Here is a 17,112-nt window from a genome sequence, read left to right as displayed (position 1 = left end):
AAGTTCATAAAAAGAACACCCCATTGGGAGCCAATCTTTCATAGACATAGATTTCAAACTTCCTGGCTTCACCTGAACTATAATGGATCTTTGTTTCTTTATTTCAGTTTCTCCTTCACCAATCTTTAGACCATTCCTCCAGGTATCTCTTGGCCTAATCCTTTCTAGTTTAAAGTACAGGCTTTGGATTCTCCTGGCCTTGGACCTAGGCCTAACTTCCTGTTGAATGCTCTTTATTATCACCCTCCCTATCTCAGTGTTTCTACAGTAGAAACCCATCTTGGCTTCATTTAGCCTTTGAAACAGCCCTTTTTATACAATGTTCCCAATACAGCTTCTCCCTTTGGGTATTAGGGAGTAATACCCAAAGCCACAGTGAGAAGGCACATGACCCCAATTCTGGATGTGAGAAATTGGGGAGAGGTTTGTTAGAGACACTTGTAGCACTGTGATGGGGGGAAAGGGATAAATGGAGGGGGCTCTGGGAAAACAAATGCAAAAAGAATATAGCACAATACCTAAGTAAATAACAAAAGAAAAAATAATTATTGTAAGGTGAATTCTCGAGAGTTTTACTTTTGAAGAAGCCATCAGGGCTGCACAGTGAGCAACTATATATCCTACATTAGGCTCTGCTCAGAGGCAATCACCATTCAGCTTTCCAAATGTGAACCTCTGGCTGCCTCCTTCTCCATACTACAGACCATTTGGAGCATGAGAACAGATGAGATGACACAGAGTTGCAGACACAGAGTTGTCCAGTGTACACTCCCAGGAAGGACAAGAAAGCCATAATGATACCTAAACCCAAATAATGGCCAATTGTCCCACAAGACGAGAATTTTTTGTAAAAGCTAAAAGGCTCATTTCCATACCCATCAGCAGAGTCAGAGAACTACAGAACCAGTCGCTCTGTAACTGACCAACCTGCAGACCATGCAGAAGCACAGTGCGATGCAAAAGGACCTGCAGACTTTAAATCAATGCACAAAAGCTCTGTCCATTCTCATATGTAGTCACTCTTCTCAATTCATTGAAGACTGGCTTTTTATGCAATTCCAGGAGTATCTATGATAATAATATTAGGTGTCTAGGCAACTGAGTCACCATTAGCTATAGGTTGCCTATCAAAGCACTGACATCCATGGCACCTTTGACAACTGGTTTTCAAACAGCACACATGCAGCGTAAGAGTGAGTGTGAAAGTCAGGAGTGCACACTGACTACAGAGTACATGGAGGGGTAGTGTATTCTTGACAGTTATAGTTCTAATAATCTCCTTATTGGGTATTTTAGATAATCATTTAACAACAACAACAAAACCCAACCATCTTTTATTGAATGCCCACTCTGCTAGATACCTGTTTACAACAATAAACAAGACAGATGGAGTCCCTGCTCTCATAGAGTTTACAGTCTAACAGTATTCATCAAAGAATGCTGTTCCCTTGGCTCTTCCACAGCTGGCTCCTCACCCTTGGGGTCTCATCTCAGATATTGTCTCCCCACAGAAGCCTTCCCTACTGACTTTTTTTTTTTTTTTTAAAGATGGGGTCTTGCTCTGTTGCCCAGGCTGGAGTGCAGTGGCACAATCTCGGCTCACTGCAGCCTTTGCCTCCCAGGTTCCAGCGATTCTCCTGCATCAGACTCCCGGGTAGCTAGGGGTTACAGGCTCACGATACTATGCCCAGCTAATTTATGTATTTTTAGTAGAGACGGGGTTTCACCATGTTGGCCAGGCTGGTCTTGAACGCCTGACCGCAGGTGATCTGCCCGCCTTGGCCTCTCAAAGTGCTGGGATTACAGGCATGAGCCACCATGCCCCGGCCCCCTACCGAGTCTTTCTAAGGTAGAAAAGCTCCCTGCTTTCTAGTCAGTCTCCATCAAATCACCCTTCATAGTACCTACTGCGATCTGTATCTTGTGGATTGTTCAATATTTATACATCTTCTCCTACTAGCTTCATAAAACAGAGGACTTGTGTTCTCCACTGTATTCCCAGTGCCTTGATCAATAAATATTTGCTGAATGTTGAATTAAAGAAGATCTAACAAAATAATAAAGGCTTTCATACTTTACTCCAAGGAATAGCATGCAGGTTAGTCATTAGAGGAGGGTAATGAGAGAGGTGGACTGGGACCTTTTCAAAGAATAAAATTAAGGGTTCTAAGTATCTTCTCATGAACCATGGCAGCTCTTAGTCATATGGCCAAAGGCTTATGTATCTTTGGTATGCAAATATGTTATTAAGTATATGGAACCCCCAAGAAAAGTGACACTACTGTGAACACCTCCCACAGACAGCACTGATTAAGATCCAAGAGTTGTATCTGTTGGTAAGAAAACCCTAACACGTTTCTTATGGGTTGAATTATGTTCCCCTTCCCCTATCCATATATTGAAGTTCAAAACCCAGTACCTCAGAATGTGACCTTATTTAGAGACAGGGTCTTTACACAGGTAATCAAATTAAAATGAGGTCATTAGGGTGGGTCTAATCCAATATGGCTGGCGTCCTTATAAGGTTAGGAGAAACGAGTGATTGCTATGGGTATAGAGTTTCTTTTGGGGAGGGTGACATGTTCTCTAATTAGATAATGGTGATGGTGGCACAGCTCTGTAAATAACTAAAAACTACCCAATTATACACTTAAAAAAAATTTTTTTTTAAGAGACAAAGTCTCACTCTGTCACTCAGACTGCAGTGCAGTGGTGTGATCATAGCTCATTGCAGCTTCAAATTCCTGGGCTCAAGCCATCAGCTAGGACTACAGGCATGCACCACTACACATGGGGAATTAAAAAACATTTTTTTTGTAAAGACAGGGTCTTAATGTATAGTTCAGGCTAGTCTCAAGCTCCTGGCCTTAAGTGATCCTCCTGCCTCAACCTCCTGAAGTGCTGGGATTACAGACATGAGCCACCGTGCTAAGCCCCAAATTGTACCCTTTTAAAGGGTAAACTCTATGGTATGTGAATTATATCTCAATAAAGCTGTTATTAATAAAGAGAAGAGCAGCCCTGGAGGCCAAGGAAGCCAATGAGATGTATGTAAACTCTGGACGAAGGTATCAAAGAAATATTGTACATTTTAGATATTATACATTTCATACTTATAAAAACACATTATAAACACTCTAAGAAAAGTATGGCCTTTGGCCGGGCGTGGTGGCTCATGCCTGTAATCCCAGCACTTTGGGAGGCTGAGGCGGGCGGATCACAAGGTCAGGAGATCAAGACCATCCTGGCTAACACGGTGAAACCCCGTCTCTACTAAAAATACAAAAAATTAGCCAGGTGTGGTGGTGGGCGCCTATAGTCCCAGCTACTTGGGAGGCTGAGGCAGGAGAATGTCATGAACCTGGGAGATGGAGCTTGCAGTGAGCCCAGATTGCGCCACTGCACTCCAGCCTGGGCGACAAAGCAAGACTCCGTCTCAAAAAAAAAAAAAAAAAAGGCCGGGGCAGTGGCTCACGCTTGTAATACCAGCACTTTGGGAGGCCGAGGCGGGCGGATCACGAGGTCAGGAGATCGAGACCACGGTGAAACCCCGTCTCTACTAAAAATACAAAAAATTAGCCGGGCGTGGTGGCGGGTGCCTGTAGTCCCAACTACTCGGAGAGGCTGAGGCAGAAGAATGGCGTGAACCTGGGAGGCGGAGCTTGCAGTGAGCCGAGATTGCGCCACTGCACTCCAGCCTGGGCAACAGAGCGAGACTCCGTCTCAAAAAAAAAAAAAGAAAAAGAAAAGTATGGCCTTCTACTACCTCTGTTGATTATCTTGTCCTAGGAGAATCTTACTTCACTTTAAAATATTTAACTCCTCTAGTTCCTGGATACTCAGTTAATAGAACGCTATCTAAACTTGCTGCTGATGGAAACCCCAGGGGCTGGTCCTGCTTGAAAAAAGGCGAAAAGCTATAAAACTCACCAAGGGCCTATATTCAAGGCCAGAGAAGATAACAAAAATCTAGATCTAGTAGAAATGTTATCTTCCTACATTCTTTTAGGAGCAGATTATCAGGATTTTCTATAAGAAATTAGGCAAAGTGAACAAATTATAAAGACACTGCTTTAGTAAAATAACCATCAACACTGAAACAAATCCTTACCTTCATACACTGTTTAACATAAACACATTATCTCATTTTTAATTTTCCTACTACTTGTATGAGGCATAATTTTTACACCCATTTTAAAGAAAAGGAAACTGAGGCACAAACAAGGTCCCCCAGTTAATGAGTAACAGAGTCAGATTCCAAGCTCTGTGAGCTTTTGCTATGTCACGTTGAGATCTGCTTTTTCCCTTCATCTCCCTTGGTCACCTATCTTTCACGGGGCAGAGTCTGCTTTAGCTCATGTTATTTTGTAACATGAACTTAGCCCCAAGAAATCTTAATTTCCCCTTTAATTTTTCTGGTTTGTTGCATTCATTCTATAAGTCTCCATAAGAAACACTTGCTCAAAGTATGTATTAAATGTTTTTGAACAAATAAATCAATCTAGCCAGGCCTCTCTGGTTGAATCTTTCATGAATAATGAATGAAAATAGTCAAAAACATAAAAACTTATACAAGGATAGAGATTCCATTCCCAGTTGCTGAAAAAAGGGTTTAGAATTGAATCAGAAATCCTGTTACTGAGCTGGCTCTGTGAAGTGACTTCCTGAACTGTCCAACTTCTACTTCCCAGACAATCAAATGGCGACTGTATTCTCCAGATGGGAAACCTGCAGGCAAGATCTTTAGCTCTACCTATTGCCTGAATCCTCACCTCTTACAAACATTCTGGTATTTCCTGCAACTATTTTCCAAGTTACTAAGCATCATTTTCCTTCTTTCTTCCTCCCTCTCCTCTACCTTTCCTTCTTCTCCTCCCTTCCCCACTGGTGACATTTACTTCCCATATTCTTGTGAGACACGTTTTTTCATTGGTCTCAGAATAACCACAGGAAGCAACTACAACACAAACTAGTGAAATAACTTCATATAGCATCACCCATCAAATTAATGGAAGATCCAGGAATTTATGAAATATTGCCCTATTTACACTTTTCCCTAAGACCAAAGCACCAAACACTAACCATGCAGACACGGCACTGCTCCCGTGAGAATGTCAGTGCTGAGGGATGATATCAGAGAAGTTCTTTTTCCTCTGGCAACTGAAGAGTTGGTAGTTTTATTTTCAATATACAAAAAGCGCCGAGGTACAACAGTAAATCTAAGCCTTAATTTTCTAAAATAGGTGGATGTATAGACCAGGGCATTAATAACATTCCTGCATTTATTTAAAAGGTATGTTCTGTATTTAAATTAGATTTCCATCTATTTAGCCTCAACCTCCTTCCTTGAAATGATTTTACAGCCTTGACTTTGGTTAATACTTCCATGACACCACCTTAGAAAGGTACAGATAAAGAATGTTTACTAAATGTGGAAATAAAACAAATTTTCAATACAGATACACATTTCTTTTCATATTTAAACAATACAAAAAATGTACATTCACAAATGCAACATCAATAAAAATCAATTGCTCTAGAAATTTTCCCTAAGCTTAAAAAGTTTAAAGACAGTACCTTTTAATATTTGAACTAAATGAATTAACATAATTTTGCCAGTGACAGACTTTCTGTAGGTAAAGTAATCACGTACTTTTAGAGCTATAAAAACGTCAGAAGTCATTCAGCACAACCCCTTCATTTTAAAAATGAGAAAACTCGGCCGGGCGCGGTGGCTCACGCCTGTAATCCCAGCACTTTGGGAGGCCGAGGTGAGCGGATCACGAGGTCAGGAGATTGAGACCATCCTGGCCAACACGGTGAAACCCCGTCTCCACTAAAAACGCAAAAAAAAAATTCTCCGGGCGTGGTGGCGGGCGCCTGTAGTCCCAGCTACTCCGGAGCCTGAGGCAGAATGGCATGAGCCCAGGAGGCGGAGCTTGCAGTGAGCGCAGACTGCACCACTGCACTCCAGCCTGGGCGACAGAGCGAGACTCCAACTCAAAAAAAAAAGAGAAAACGCCCAAGTTAAGTCTTTGTCAAAGTCAGTGGCTTGTTAATCACAAGCATGCATCTTGGCTCCTGACCCCTGGTTCAGTAATACCAAAGTTCTTGTAGATAGAAATACTGAACTTTGTTAGAAACGAAGGCATACAAAATCAGAATTGCTCTTGTCATCTATACGACTGACATTACACAGAAGCTCTATTTCAACTTTTTTTTTTTTTTTTCGAGACAGGCTCTCACTCTGTCGCCCAGGCTGGAGTGCAGTGGCATGATTGATTACAGCTCACTGCAGCCTTGACCTCCTGGGCTCAAGCGATCCCCCCACCTCAGCCTCCCAAGTAGCTGGGACCACAGGCAGATGCCACCATGCCTGGCTAATGTTTAAAAAACTTTTGTAGAGATGAGGTCTCCCTATGTTGCTTAGATTGGTCTGAAGTGCTTCTCCCGCCTCGGCCTCCCAAAGTGCTGGGGTCACAGGCATGAGCCTCCATGCCCAGCCTATTTCAACTTTTAGTATTTTACATCTTAAATTCTTAATTTGTGACTCACCCTGCTGAGCTGATCCAGTAGCCTTTGGTTCTGTTCTGACAGTTCCTGGACAGCCCGTGTTTTTTCTCGATCTGCTTCCCGCAGATGAACCTGCTGCCTCTCCAACTCATCCTGTAGCTGCTTCACATCACTCTCCAGCTCTGACACTCGGCCTTCCCACTCCCCTTCTCGGTTCTCAAATCGTCTTCTCAATTCATGTTTCTCTTGCTCTAAGTGCTGGGTGAAAAGTGAAGAGGATTTAAACACTGATAAAAATTCCACAGCCTTTTATTTTTTCTCTCCGCGCTCTCCTAACTTTTCTTTTCCCTAGTCAGTAGACACAATAAAACACCCTACCATGTACGACAAGTTGCCCAATTCACAGCTACAAAAATATTCCTTCTTCCAGAGCAGGGAAGAAGTTGGTTTCACAAAGAGAACGCCATTCTTACTGAAAATACTTAAAGTTATTATGTTTATTCTTATCCTTAGGCATGAGGTTCTAGACTAGGGAGTTCACTTGAAATTTGCCAATCATCTCATAAATTGGTGAACTATACATTTAAACAACTAAAAATGAGTCCCATAACTAAAATCCTTTTTTTTTTTTTTGAGATGGAGTCTTGCTCTGTTGCCCAGGCTGGAGTGCAGTGGTGCGGTATCGGCTCACTGCAACCTCCGCCTCTCAGGTTCAAGCAATTCTCATGCCTCAGCCTCTCAAGCAGCTGGAATTACAGGAATGCACCATGACATCGGGCTAATTTTTGTATTTTTAGTAGAGATGGGGTTTTACGATGTTGCCCAGATTGGTCTCGATTTCTTGACCTCGTGATCCCCCCGGCCCGGCCTCCCAAACTGCTGGGATTACAGGTGTGAGCCACCGTGCCCCGCCCCCTCCTTACTGTTTTTAAGGAGGCTTCCTTTGGAGTCACCTATTATCCATGGCATAATACCAGATTCTTACTATCACAGAATTTTTCAGAGGTGAAAAGAACTCCAGAGATCTTTTCAATTAACCATCTCTTCTTACAAAATAAGCAACAGAAGAGGTTAAGTGACAATCTCAAGGTCACTACTAGTAAACGGCAAAGCGTGGATTGTCTAAGTCAGTTGACTCTGGTTCTCTAAGTCACAGCTCAATAAATATTTGTTGCTATATATAGCAATGTAATTCATCATTAGGGCAAGTTCAGGTTCAGGGCCACTTTAAATCATGGCCCATTAAGCCTTGCATATTTATTTGATACATTCATTCGTTCTTGAGCACCTACTATGAGCAAGCACAGTCCTAGGGACATTCTAATGAACAAAACAGACATGGTCCTTGCCTGTATGGAGTTTTCATTCTAGTGGGAGAGACTGATAAAACAAATTGCATATGAAAGATGGTATGCAGAAAAAGTACATATGGTTTAACGTAGCAGCTCAATAAAACAAGATTCCTTTGGATTGAGGGAAATAAAAACATCTTTTTGTGGCCAGGCGCAGTGGCTCATGCCTGTAATCCCAGCACTTTGGGAGGCTGAGGAGGGCAGATCACGAGGTCAGGAGATTGAGACCATCCTGGTTAACATGGTGAAACCTCATCTCTACTAAAAATACAAAATTAGCTGAGCGAGGTGGCAAGGGCCTGTAGTCCCAGCTACCCAGGAGGCTGAGGCAGGAGAATGGCACGAACCTGGGAGGTGGAGCTTGCAGTGAGCCGAGATCGCGCCACTGCACTCTAGCCCAGGCGACAGAGCGAGACTCCATCTCAAAAAAAAATCTTTTTGTTTCTGAGATAAATATGCATGCCTCTGAAAAGAGTATGTTCTCCTATTTAACAAGCACAGTACGTACAACAGCCAAATCTATACTTCAAGGACTCTAGGAAATCTAAGTGAAAGTAATGGTCCTGAACTTTTGGTGCTCTCAGAAACATTCTGCTGTAACTATTCAAAATACACCCTGGACCCCAATTCCTGAGATTGTGATTCAGTTAAGAATAGACTGAAGTCTAAGACATCTATGCGTGTCTGTGTGTGTGTATATCTGTATATGTATATATACTGGGTTCTACAGGAAATTCTGACACACCGAAGGTTGACATCAAGCACTGAGATTGTTTGAATGAGCTAAAATGCACATATGAATCTTCTCTTTCAGACTACTCAGTCATCTCCTTATCTTGAGAGGCTATACTCTTACTCTCCTGAAGTTCTCACCATTCAAAATATCTTTCAGAATGCTTCTTTTGAAAAGCCTTAAGGGACAGCTTACAGTCATGCAAGAAAATAAGTTCCATTACTTCACATCTGGGGTGTGTCTAAAAAATGAGATTAGCCTCCTTCATCCTGCCATCTTATTCTCCTTACTTTGTTGAGTGACTTTTGAATGTTTCTGAAAGTCATTAACCCCAAAAAGATGAAAATTTACCATGACTGAGAGCAGTGAAAAGAATGTGCCAAAAGATAAAAACAGCAATAGAAAATTAACATTCTGAGCACACTGGCAAAGGCAGTTTTCACCGAAAACTCTCAAGTTGACAACTTTAAGGAGACAACTCATTTGGAGATAGCCAATCAAGTGTCTCTGTTGAAAAAGACACATTATATTTTATACAGTCTGTTTGGGGCAATGTGGGAAAAGAAATGACAAGGGAGGGCCTTCTCATCAGTATGAGAATTTTTTGCTCTATGCATCCCTTGTATTGCTTAACTTCCAAAAATGAGAATTTTTTTTTTTTTTGAGACGGAATCTTGCTCTGTTGCCCAGGCTGGAGTGCAGTGGCACGATCTCAGCTCACTGCAACCTCCGCCTCCCGGGTTCACGCCATTCTCCTGCCTCAGCCTCCCGAGTAGCTGGGACTACAGGCGCCCACCGCCACGCCCGGCTAATTTTTTGTATTTTCAGTAGAGACGAGGTTTCACCGTGTTAGCCAGGATGGTCTCGATCTCCTGACCTCGTGATCCGCCCGCCTCGGCCTCCCAAAGTGCTGGGAGCGTGAGCCACTGTGCCCGGCCAGAGAATGTTTTAGTCACTGTAGAAACTTCAGCAAGATGGAATGCAGAAACAAATGCTAATTGCAATCCTAAAATTGTGATACTTGCTTTTATTCAATTTTTTCAAAATGAGAAAGATTGAGCAGAAGGCAATGGCAAGAACTCAGTAATCACAGTGTTACTGAGAGGCCAGATAAATTAGGCTTGTGTTCTAAAAGAACAGAGTGACTTAAAAATATTCAGCAAACAGCTGTTAGTGAAGAGCCCAACCAAGCAACTGAAACAATCCAATCCACTTGGGGGCAGGGCTGAGGACAGGTGGTGCTGATCAGTCTATTCAGTCCTTGTATTTCTTTGGACATGAGACAAACTTTCTATTTCATGTTGCCCAATCCTTTGACAAATTCCAGGCTTTCCTATTAATAAACATACAGAATTTACCATTTTGTACAGAATTTAGCATCTGCTCTGAGAAAAGTTTCTCCTAGAATTATATTTTCAATTAAGTGCTAAATTAACCGGAAAACTCTAGGGAGACAGGAAGTGTGAAGGTCAAGTTCTGCTTATGCTCTCCTTCGATTCTCAGGGTTATATAGTATTTCAGAAAGTTAATATCAAAATTGTCAAGGTCATCAAAAATAAGGTTAAGAAACTGCCAGTCACAGCTAAGAGGAGCCTAAAGTGACACAAAAACTAAATGTAATACGGTATCCTGGAACAGAAAAAGGTATTAGATAAATGCTAAGATAATCTGAATAAACTGAAGACTTTAGTTAGTAATCACATATAAGTACTGGTTCAATAATTATGGCAGATGCACCACACTATTGTAAGATGTTAATAAGAGGAAGCTGGGTGCAGGGTATATGCAAACTCTTTTGTACTATCTTTCCAGCTCTTCTGGAAATCTAAAACCATTTTAAAAAATAGAGTCTGTGGCTGGCGCAGTGGCTCATGCCTGTAATCCCAGCACTTTGGGAGGCCCAGGTGGGCGGATCATGAGGTCAGGAGTTTAAGACCAGCTTGACCAAGATGGTGAAACCCCGTCTCTACTAAAAATACAAAAATTAGCCGGGCATGGTGGTGTACACCCGTAGTCCCAGCTACTCAGGAGGCTGAGACAGGAGAATTGCTTGAACCCGGGAGGCAGAGGTTGCAGTGAGCCAAGATGGCGCCACTGCACTCCAGCCTGGGTAACAGAGTGAGACTCCGTCTCAAAAAATAATAACAAAAAAAAAGTCTATTTAAAACTAAAAAAACCTCACCACTCAAAATTAAGATCATTAGCTTACATAAAACAGGTCTTTACAGAAATGGATTTCTGCCAAAAAAAAAAAAAAAAGAACCAAAAAACTGACAATATGCTCAGAAGTCCAGTGCATGGTTCTGGAAAAACTACTGTTCTTTATTAAAAGGTCCAAGAACTAAATGCAAATCAGAACCCCTGGGTTTTCTTCCCTAAATCCACTAGTGACTCCCATTATGTATTCATTTTCATCTTTTGTTCTTCCTCTTAAAAAAATAGTACTGGACTAATGAGAATTGGCCTGGCCTGGGGAAGGAGGAGGAAAATACAACTGAGGGAAGAGAACAATCTCTGCAGTAAAGAGATAATCCACTCAGCCATGATGGAAAAAAGGGAGATCTTGTACATTAACAACAAATATTTAATTCCTGAAGAAAAAAAAGTGTATAAATACAAGTTACTGTCTTACTTCATATTCTGGGGAAAAAGCTAAGGACATGACTAGATAGAAGTTTTAAAGCAAAACGGCTAATTGTAGATGAAAAGAAATTTTAAAAAATGCCTTCAGAACTTTAAGCATCTGGGCTGGGTGCAGTGGCTCACGCCTGTAATCCCAGCACTTTGGGAGGCTGAGGCGGGAGGATCACCTGAGGTCAGGAGTCCAAGACCAGCCTGGCCACCATGGTGAAACCCTATCTCTAAAAAATACAAAAATTAGCCAGGCATGATGGTGGGTGTGTGTAATCCTAGCTACTTGGAAGGCTGAGGCAGGAGAATGGCTTGAATCCAGGAGGCAGAGGTTGCAGTGAGCTGATATCACACCATTGCACTCCAGCCTGGGCAACAGAGCAAGACTCTGCCTCAAAAAAAAAAAAAAAAGAACTTTAAGCATCTGATTCAGTGAAGGAGTGATAAAATACAGTCAATTCAAGAGCGGAAAAAATGGCCCAAACCTTAGTTTTTCCAATTAACCTGAATTTTCATTTTAACCCCAAGAGACATATAACTAAAAAACTTCTATGTTAACCTTTAAACCACTGAAGACTTTAAATATTAATAGTATGCCTTTAATGACACAATAGTGTAGCATCAAGTACTTTAATGTTTGAAATGAAAACAACAAAATCTTGGGCTTGGCACACAGAACCAGAGAGATATTTAGTATTAACTAATGAATAGGTAGAAAAGATCTTGGCCAGGCGCGGTGGCTCACGCCTGTAATCCCAACACTTTGGGAGGCCTAGATGGGCGAATCACAAGGTCAGGAGATCGAGACCATCCTGGCTAACATGGTGAAACCTCGTCTCTACTAAAAATACAAAAAAAATTAGCCGGGCGTGGTGGCGAGTGTCTGTAGTCCCAGATACACAGGAGGCTGAGACAGGAGAATGGCGTCAACCCGGGAGGCGGAGCTTGCAGTGAGCCGAGGTCACGCCACTGCACTCCAGCCTGGGTGACAGAGCAAGACTCCGTCTCAAAAAAGAAAAGAAAAGAAAAGATCTTGAAAATGCCTTGTTTGTCCTGCAATTAGAAAGATGCTGGTCGGGTGCGGTGGCTCATGCCCGTAATCCCAGCACTTTGGGAGGCCGAGGCAGGCGGATCACGAGGTCAGGAGATTGAGACCATCTTGGCTAACACGGTGAAACCCCGTCTCTACTAAAAACACACACACACACAAAATTAGCCAGGCGTGGTGGCGGGTGCCTGCAGTCCCAGCTGCTCAGGAGGCTGAGGAAGGAGAATGTCGTGAACCTGGGAGGTGGAGCTTGCAGTGAGCCGGGACTGTGCCACTGCACTCCAGCCTGGGCGACAGAGCGAGACTCCATCTGGGGGGTGGGGGGGGGGGTGGAAGAAAGGTGCCAATTTTGAAGTAGTAGAGAAGATGGGATTAAAATAAAACCAGTCTCATTATTCAATAGTGAAAGTGGCATTCCCTCAGTCCACTCACATGTTTCTCTTTCAAACCACCCTGTAAGAAAATGTGTTTGACTCCAAATGTCTGACAGTTTGTGGAAGATTATAAATTTTTTTTTCTGGTCAAGTTCTCTCATGAATAAATGCGTCTTAAAGTATTGGTTTTATACTCCCAAGTGTTTGATTTAATTGAAAATACAGGCCAGGCTCAATGGTTCACTCCTGTAGTCCCACCATTTTGGAAGGCCAGGGCAGGAGGACTGCTTGAGCCCCGTAATTTGAGACCAGCCTGGGCGACATAGTGAGACCCCATTTCTACAAAACATTTTTACAAAATTAGCCAGGTGTGTAGTAGGCGCCTGTAGTCCCAGCTACTCAGGAGGCTGAGTGGGAGGGTCACGTGAGGGTGCAGTAAGCCATGATCAGCCACTCCACTGCAGCCTGGGGGATAGAGTGAGATCTTGTCTGGAAAAAAAAAAAAAGAAAGAAGAAAGAAAAAAGTACAAAGTACAGTAGTTTGTACTGAATGTTAGAAAGTACTTTGCCTAAACAGACATTCTAAAACCTAGGTTGTTCAAAAAATGTACTGTGGGGAAAACTAAACAAGAGGTGTCAAATAAAAGAGTACTCTGTAAATCAGGTTTGTCACTCTCACATTAACACTAGAAGGATTAACAAGCAACTAATGGTACTCTCTTAGTATCTTTAATGTACATTTTTAAAACTTTAAAATTTTTTATAATTTTCAAACCTACCTAGAAGAAATAATGTAACTGACTCCCCTCATCGAGTTTCAACAACGATCAATATTTAGCCTGTAAGTATATGTTAAGTATATGTTAAGTTATATTCACATTGTTGTGCGACTATCTGCAGAACTTAAAATTGAACTTTTAAAACTAGAGTTCATATGCTGACCTGCAGAGGAATGAAGATTTTAAAAAATAGTTTAAAGAGTTTTAAACTATTGTTGTCCATTAAGAAAATAACAAAATATCAAAGATGATTTATTCTTTTACAATACAACCTTTTTTTGTTACAATTCTGAAATCTTTGCCCTTTGTTGAAGAAATGTATAAAGGCTCCACATGGGACCCAGAATGTATGTAATTGCACACTCAGGATTACTATGAAATCTGGCACTAATCAAACTGATACGGTGCTCCTTTCAAGTTAGCTGTCTCTTCAATCAAGTCCTTCACTGAAGAAATTTCAAATCACAAGTATAAATCTCTGTAGTTGTACTTCTTTACAAAGTCGTATAATTGAATCTCTTTATATAAAAAAAAGGCTTTTTATTTCTAGACCTCTACTTCAAGTGAAAATTAAACAATTCAATTCATTAGGCTGCTTTTTGGCAGTCTACCTATAGGTTTCACAAACGACTTTTCAGAGAGGTATCTCAGGAGTTCATCAACTGGCAGACCTAGTTAATAGGCCAACCGAACTACAGGGCACTCACAGGTTTCCTTTTTTTCTCCCGGATTTACTTTTACGTCACTGGACTACAGGCATACTTAAATCTTATTACAGAATATTTCTGAATTTCCATTCTGACTGTTCAACCAGTAGCAGTGATATGGAACCTGATTAGGGTCAATTTCAAACCTCATTCAGATCTGTGCTATTCTCTTGCTGTAACTAAGAATGAAAAGAGCTGGTTGCAACCAAACTAGATAACAATAATAGTAAATGCACGGGCAGGAAAGGTAAGTCACAGGTGACTCCCTCTCCCCACCCCCCTGCCCCTTTTTTTGCAATCTAATTTTTAGAAATGCTGGCATTCTGTACTGCATTCAAGGCCCTTTTCTAGTTAAGGGCAAGAAAACAAACAACTCTGAAAGACTGCCTAGAGAATTGGCAGAAATATTACAGATAGCTTAAGAGGTATTTTATAACAGAAGTTAAAGTAATATGGTTCTCATACGTTGCATTTGGTCATTCAATTGCAAGCCTGAGACCCAGAACACAGAAAAGTACTGTTTAAATACATATAAACACTGAGGCCCAAATTAAATCCACTACCAGCGGTCACATGTTGAGCCCTGGCTCGCTTGATTTCTGCAATGGAACCACATTTCCTAATCCCTGAGCATTTGAAGGCTATATAAAGCTCCTTTAGGGGCACTTGTTTCCCACAACTCTGAGCTGCCAGGAAGTTAAGACAAGGGCATCTAAAGGCCTTAACGCCCAAACTGGAAGGCTTTAGGCTAACACCCTGATTAGAGATTAACTACTCTGAAAACCTGGGACATATTTTAAATGCTTCCTGACTTTCTCATTTCTCTGTATGCAGACATCACCTCAGTGCTGTATAGTCATACTGTAAGCTCTATTTTAGATGCTGGGTACAGTACGTATATAGAACGGCCCACAGCGGCTGAAGCCACGCATGGACCCATTTGCTGTGAGCGGGGTGGGGAAGTCAAATGGGTTCAACGAAATCTGATAATCCTGCATCCTCCATCCTACCTCCCCCCTTCATTCCAGATTTCCTGCGAGGTAGGGTGAGCAACGAAGTGGGGGTAAGTGGTTCCCCAAACTGCCCAGGGCCGGGCGCGTGCCTGGGCGGCCCCTGCTCCCCACCCATCCCGGGCGGGAGGTCCTCACCTCGAGCTTGTCTGTCAGCTCCTTATGCATCTGCTCGTACTGCCGGCTCATGTCCTGGTTCCTCTCGAGCAGCGCCTTGCCCAGCCGGGCCGCCAACACCAGATCCTTCTCCTTCTGCCGGATCACCGACAGCAGCTCGGGGTCCTGGGAGGGCGGCGGCTGCGGTCCGGCCCCCTCGGCCAGAGACCCAGGCTCGGCCTGAGGGTGTTCCCCGGGGTCGGACGGCCGCTCCCCGGCCGCCAGCAGCGCCAGCTCCTCCTCTAACGCCAGTTCTAGCTCCCCGGAGCCCCCGGGGAAGGAGATGAGGGCGGCGGCGGCGGGACTCCGGGCTGCCTCTCCGGCCGCGGCGGGCAGCTCCATGCAGCAGGCGCTGTCCGGCTCGGCGGGTGCTGAAGCGCGGCCGGCCAAGCCCAGGCAGAAAGCGGACATGGCCCGCGCGCGCGGAGCCCGCAGCGGTGCGGCCCGGCCCGCGCGCGCCAGGCTGCAGGGGGGAGGGGCCCCGCCGCGCCGCCCCGCGCCCCGCGCCTCGCCTCGCGCCGCGGCACGCGTCCCCGGGTCCCCGCGAGCCCTGGGCGCGGCGCGCGCCGGCCCGCCCCTCCCCCGCGCCGGCGGCACGCGCCCCCTCCCCCGCCCCCGGGCTCAGCTGCTCACGCGCGCGCGGGAGGAGGGGGTAGGGGTAGTGGCGGAGGAGGTGGTGGGAACGGGAAGGCTGGGGAAGGGAGGACTCAGGAACGGAGACTGAGGGGCGGCGAAGCGGGAGGGGAGGAAGCGAGGAGGAACGCCGCCGCCGGGTTCTCAGCCGCCCTGTTGCCGCTGCCGCTGCTGCTGCTGCTGCCGCCGCCGGCCGGGCAGCGCCTCACGGGGCGGGCTGCGCTCCGCTGTCGCCGCGACGCTCGCTGCTGCTGCTGCTGCTGCTGCTGCCGGCGGCCGCTCTCTGCAGCCGCACTCCATGACCCCCGGCTCCGCGGCAGCCCCAGCAGCAGCGGCGGCGACGGCGGCTGCTGCTGCAGGGGCCGAGGCGGCGGCTCCACATCGCGCGCCGCGCAACCCGGCGAGCTCCTTCCTGCCTTCCCCGGCTCCTCCCGGCTCACCGGGCCGGCAACGCCCCGCCCCGGGCTTCCGGCCGCGTCCCCTCGCCCCGCCCCTTGCCGGCGCCTGACGCGCGCGGGCACCTGTTCGCCCCGCCCGCGAGGGATTCGCCGGCTCGCGGGTCTCCTCAGCGACGCCCAGGTGGCGCCAGCGGCCTTAACCCCTGCGCTGCCTAACGCCCTGCAGGCGGCTGCGCGCGCCGCGCTGGCGCATCCCTAACGGTCCTGGCTGCCTCACCGCGCGGCCACGCCCCCAGCCTTGCACCCACTGAGGCTGAGGGTGCGGTTCCGCCCTCAGCCTCGCTCACAGCTCGGGTGTGGCCACGCCCCCAGCTCTCGTACCTCGGGGTGTGGCCTCGCACCCGGCCTCGCTCTCACCTCAGACGGAGCGCGGCCCCGCCCACCGCCTGCCGCTCACCTCCGGGCGCGGCCCCGCCCCCAACTACTTGGAAGCCGGGGCGCGCCTCAGAGTTCTATCGGCGCATCTCTGGTGGTCTCTGGGGCAAGGGGGACTGAGGACATTCCTTCAAGACTGGTGGCCTGGCCCGGAGAAAGACATACCATCACGAAATTTAGGTCTGGGCCCCCAGGAGAACTAAGCAGTCAGGAGAGGGAGCCCTAGAGAGCAGTAGGAGGAGGGAGGACTTCGGAAACCAGACATCTTCATGCTGATGACTCAGGGATATGAAGGACCAGATGCTTCGCAGATCAGCAGCCTGGAGAGAAAGGGTTTCTGCGG

The 17,112-nt window shown here is 45.4% G+C and overlaps 1 protein-coding gene across 2 annotated transcripts in view; it reads right to left on the bottom strand.

Annotated features, from left to right (window-relative positions):
- The window catches only part of BICDL1 (BICD family like cargo adaptor 1), a 107,660-nt gene extending 91,827 nt beyond the window's left edge, over positions 1 to 15,833 (bottom strand). For both annotated transcript variants that reach the window (XR_004032067.1, XM_003279961.3), the window contains exons 1-2: positions 15,286 to 15,833; positions 6,556 to 6,771 (exon numbers count right to left, since the gene is read on the bottom strand). Coding sequence is in view for 1 of the 2 variants with exons in the window: in XM_003279961.3 (XP_003280009.3) it covers positions 6,556 to 6,771; positions 15,286 to 15,714 (645 nt within the window). In the remaining variant the exon portion in view is untranslated. The remainder of the gene's footprint in view (positions 1 to 6,555; positions 6,772 to 15,285) is intronic.
- Positions 15,834 to 17,112: the final 1,279 nt, after the last annotated feature.

This window comes from Nomascus leucogenys, chromosome 10 (assembly GCF_006542625.1).
Source record: "Nomascus leucogenys isolate Asia chromosome 10, Asia_NLE_v1, whole genome shotgun sequence".
Lineage (NCBI taxonomy): Eukaryota > Metazoa > Chordata > Mammalia > Primates > Hylobatidae > Nomascus > Nomascus leucogenys.
This window is presented reverse-complemented; position numbering and strand designations above follow the sequence as displayed.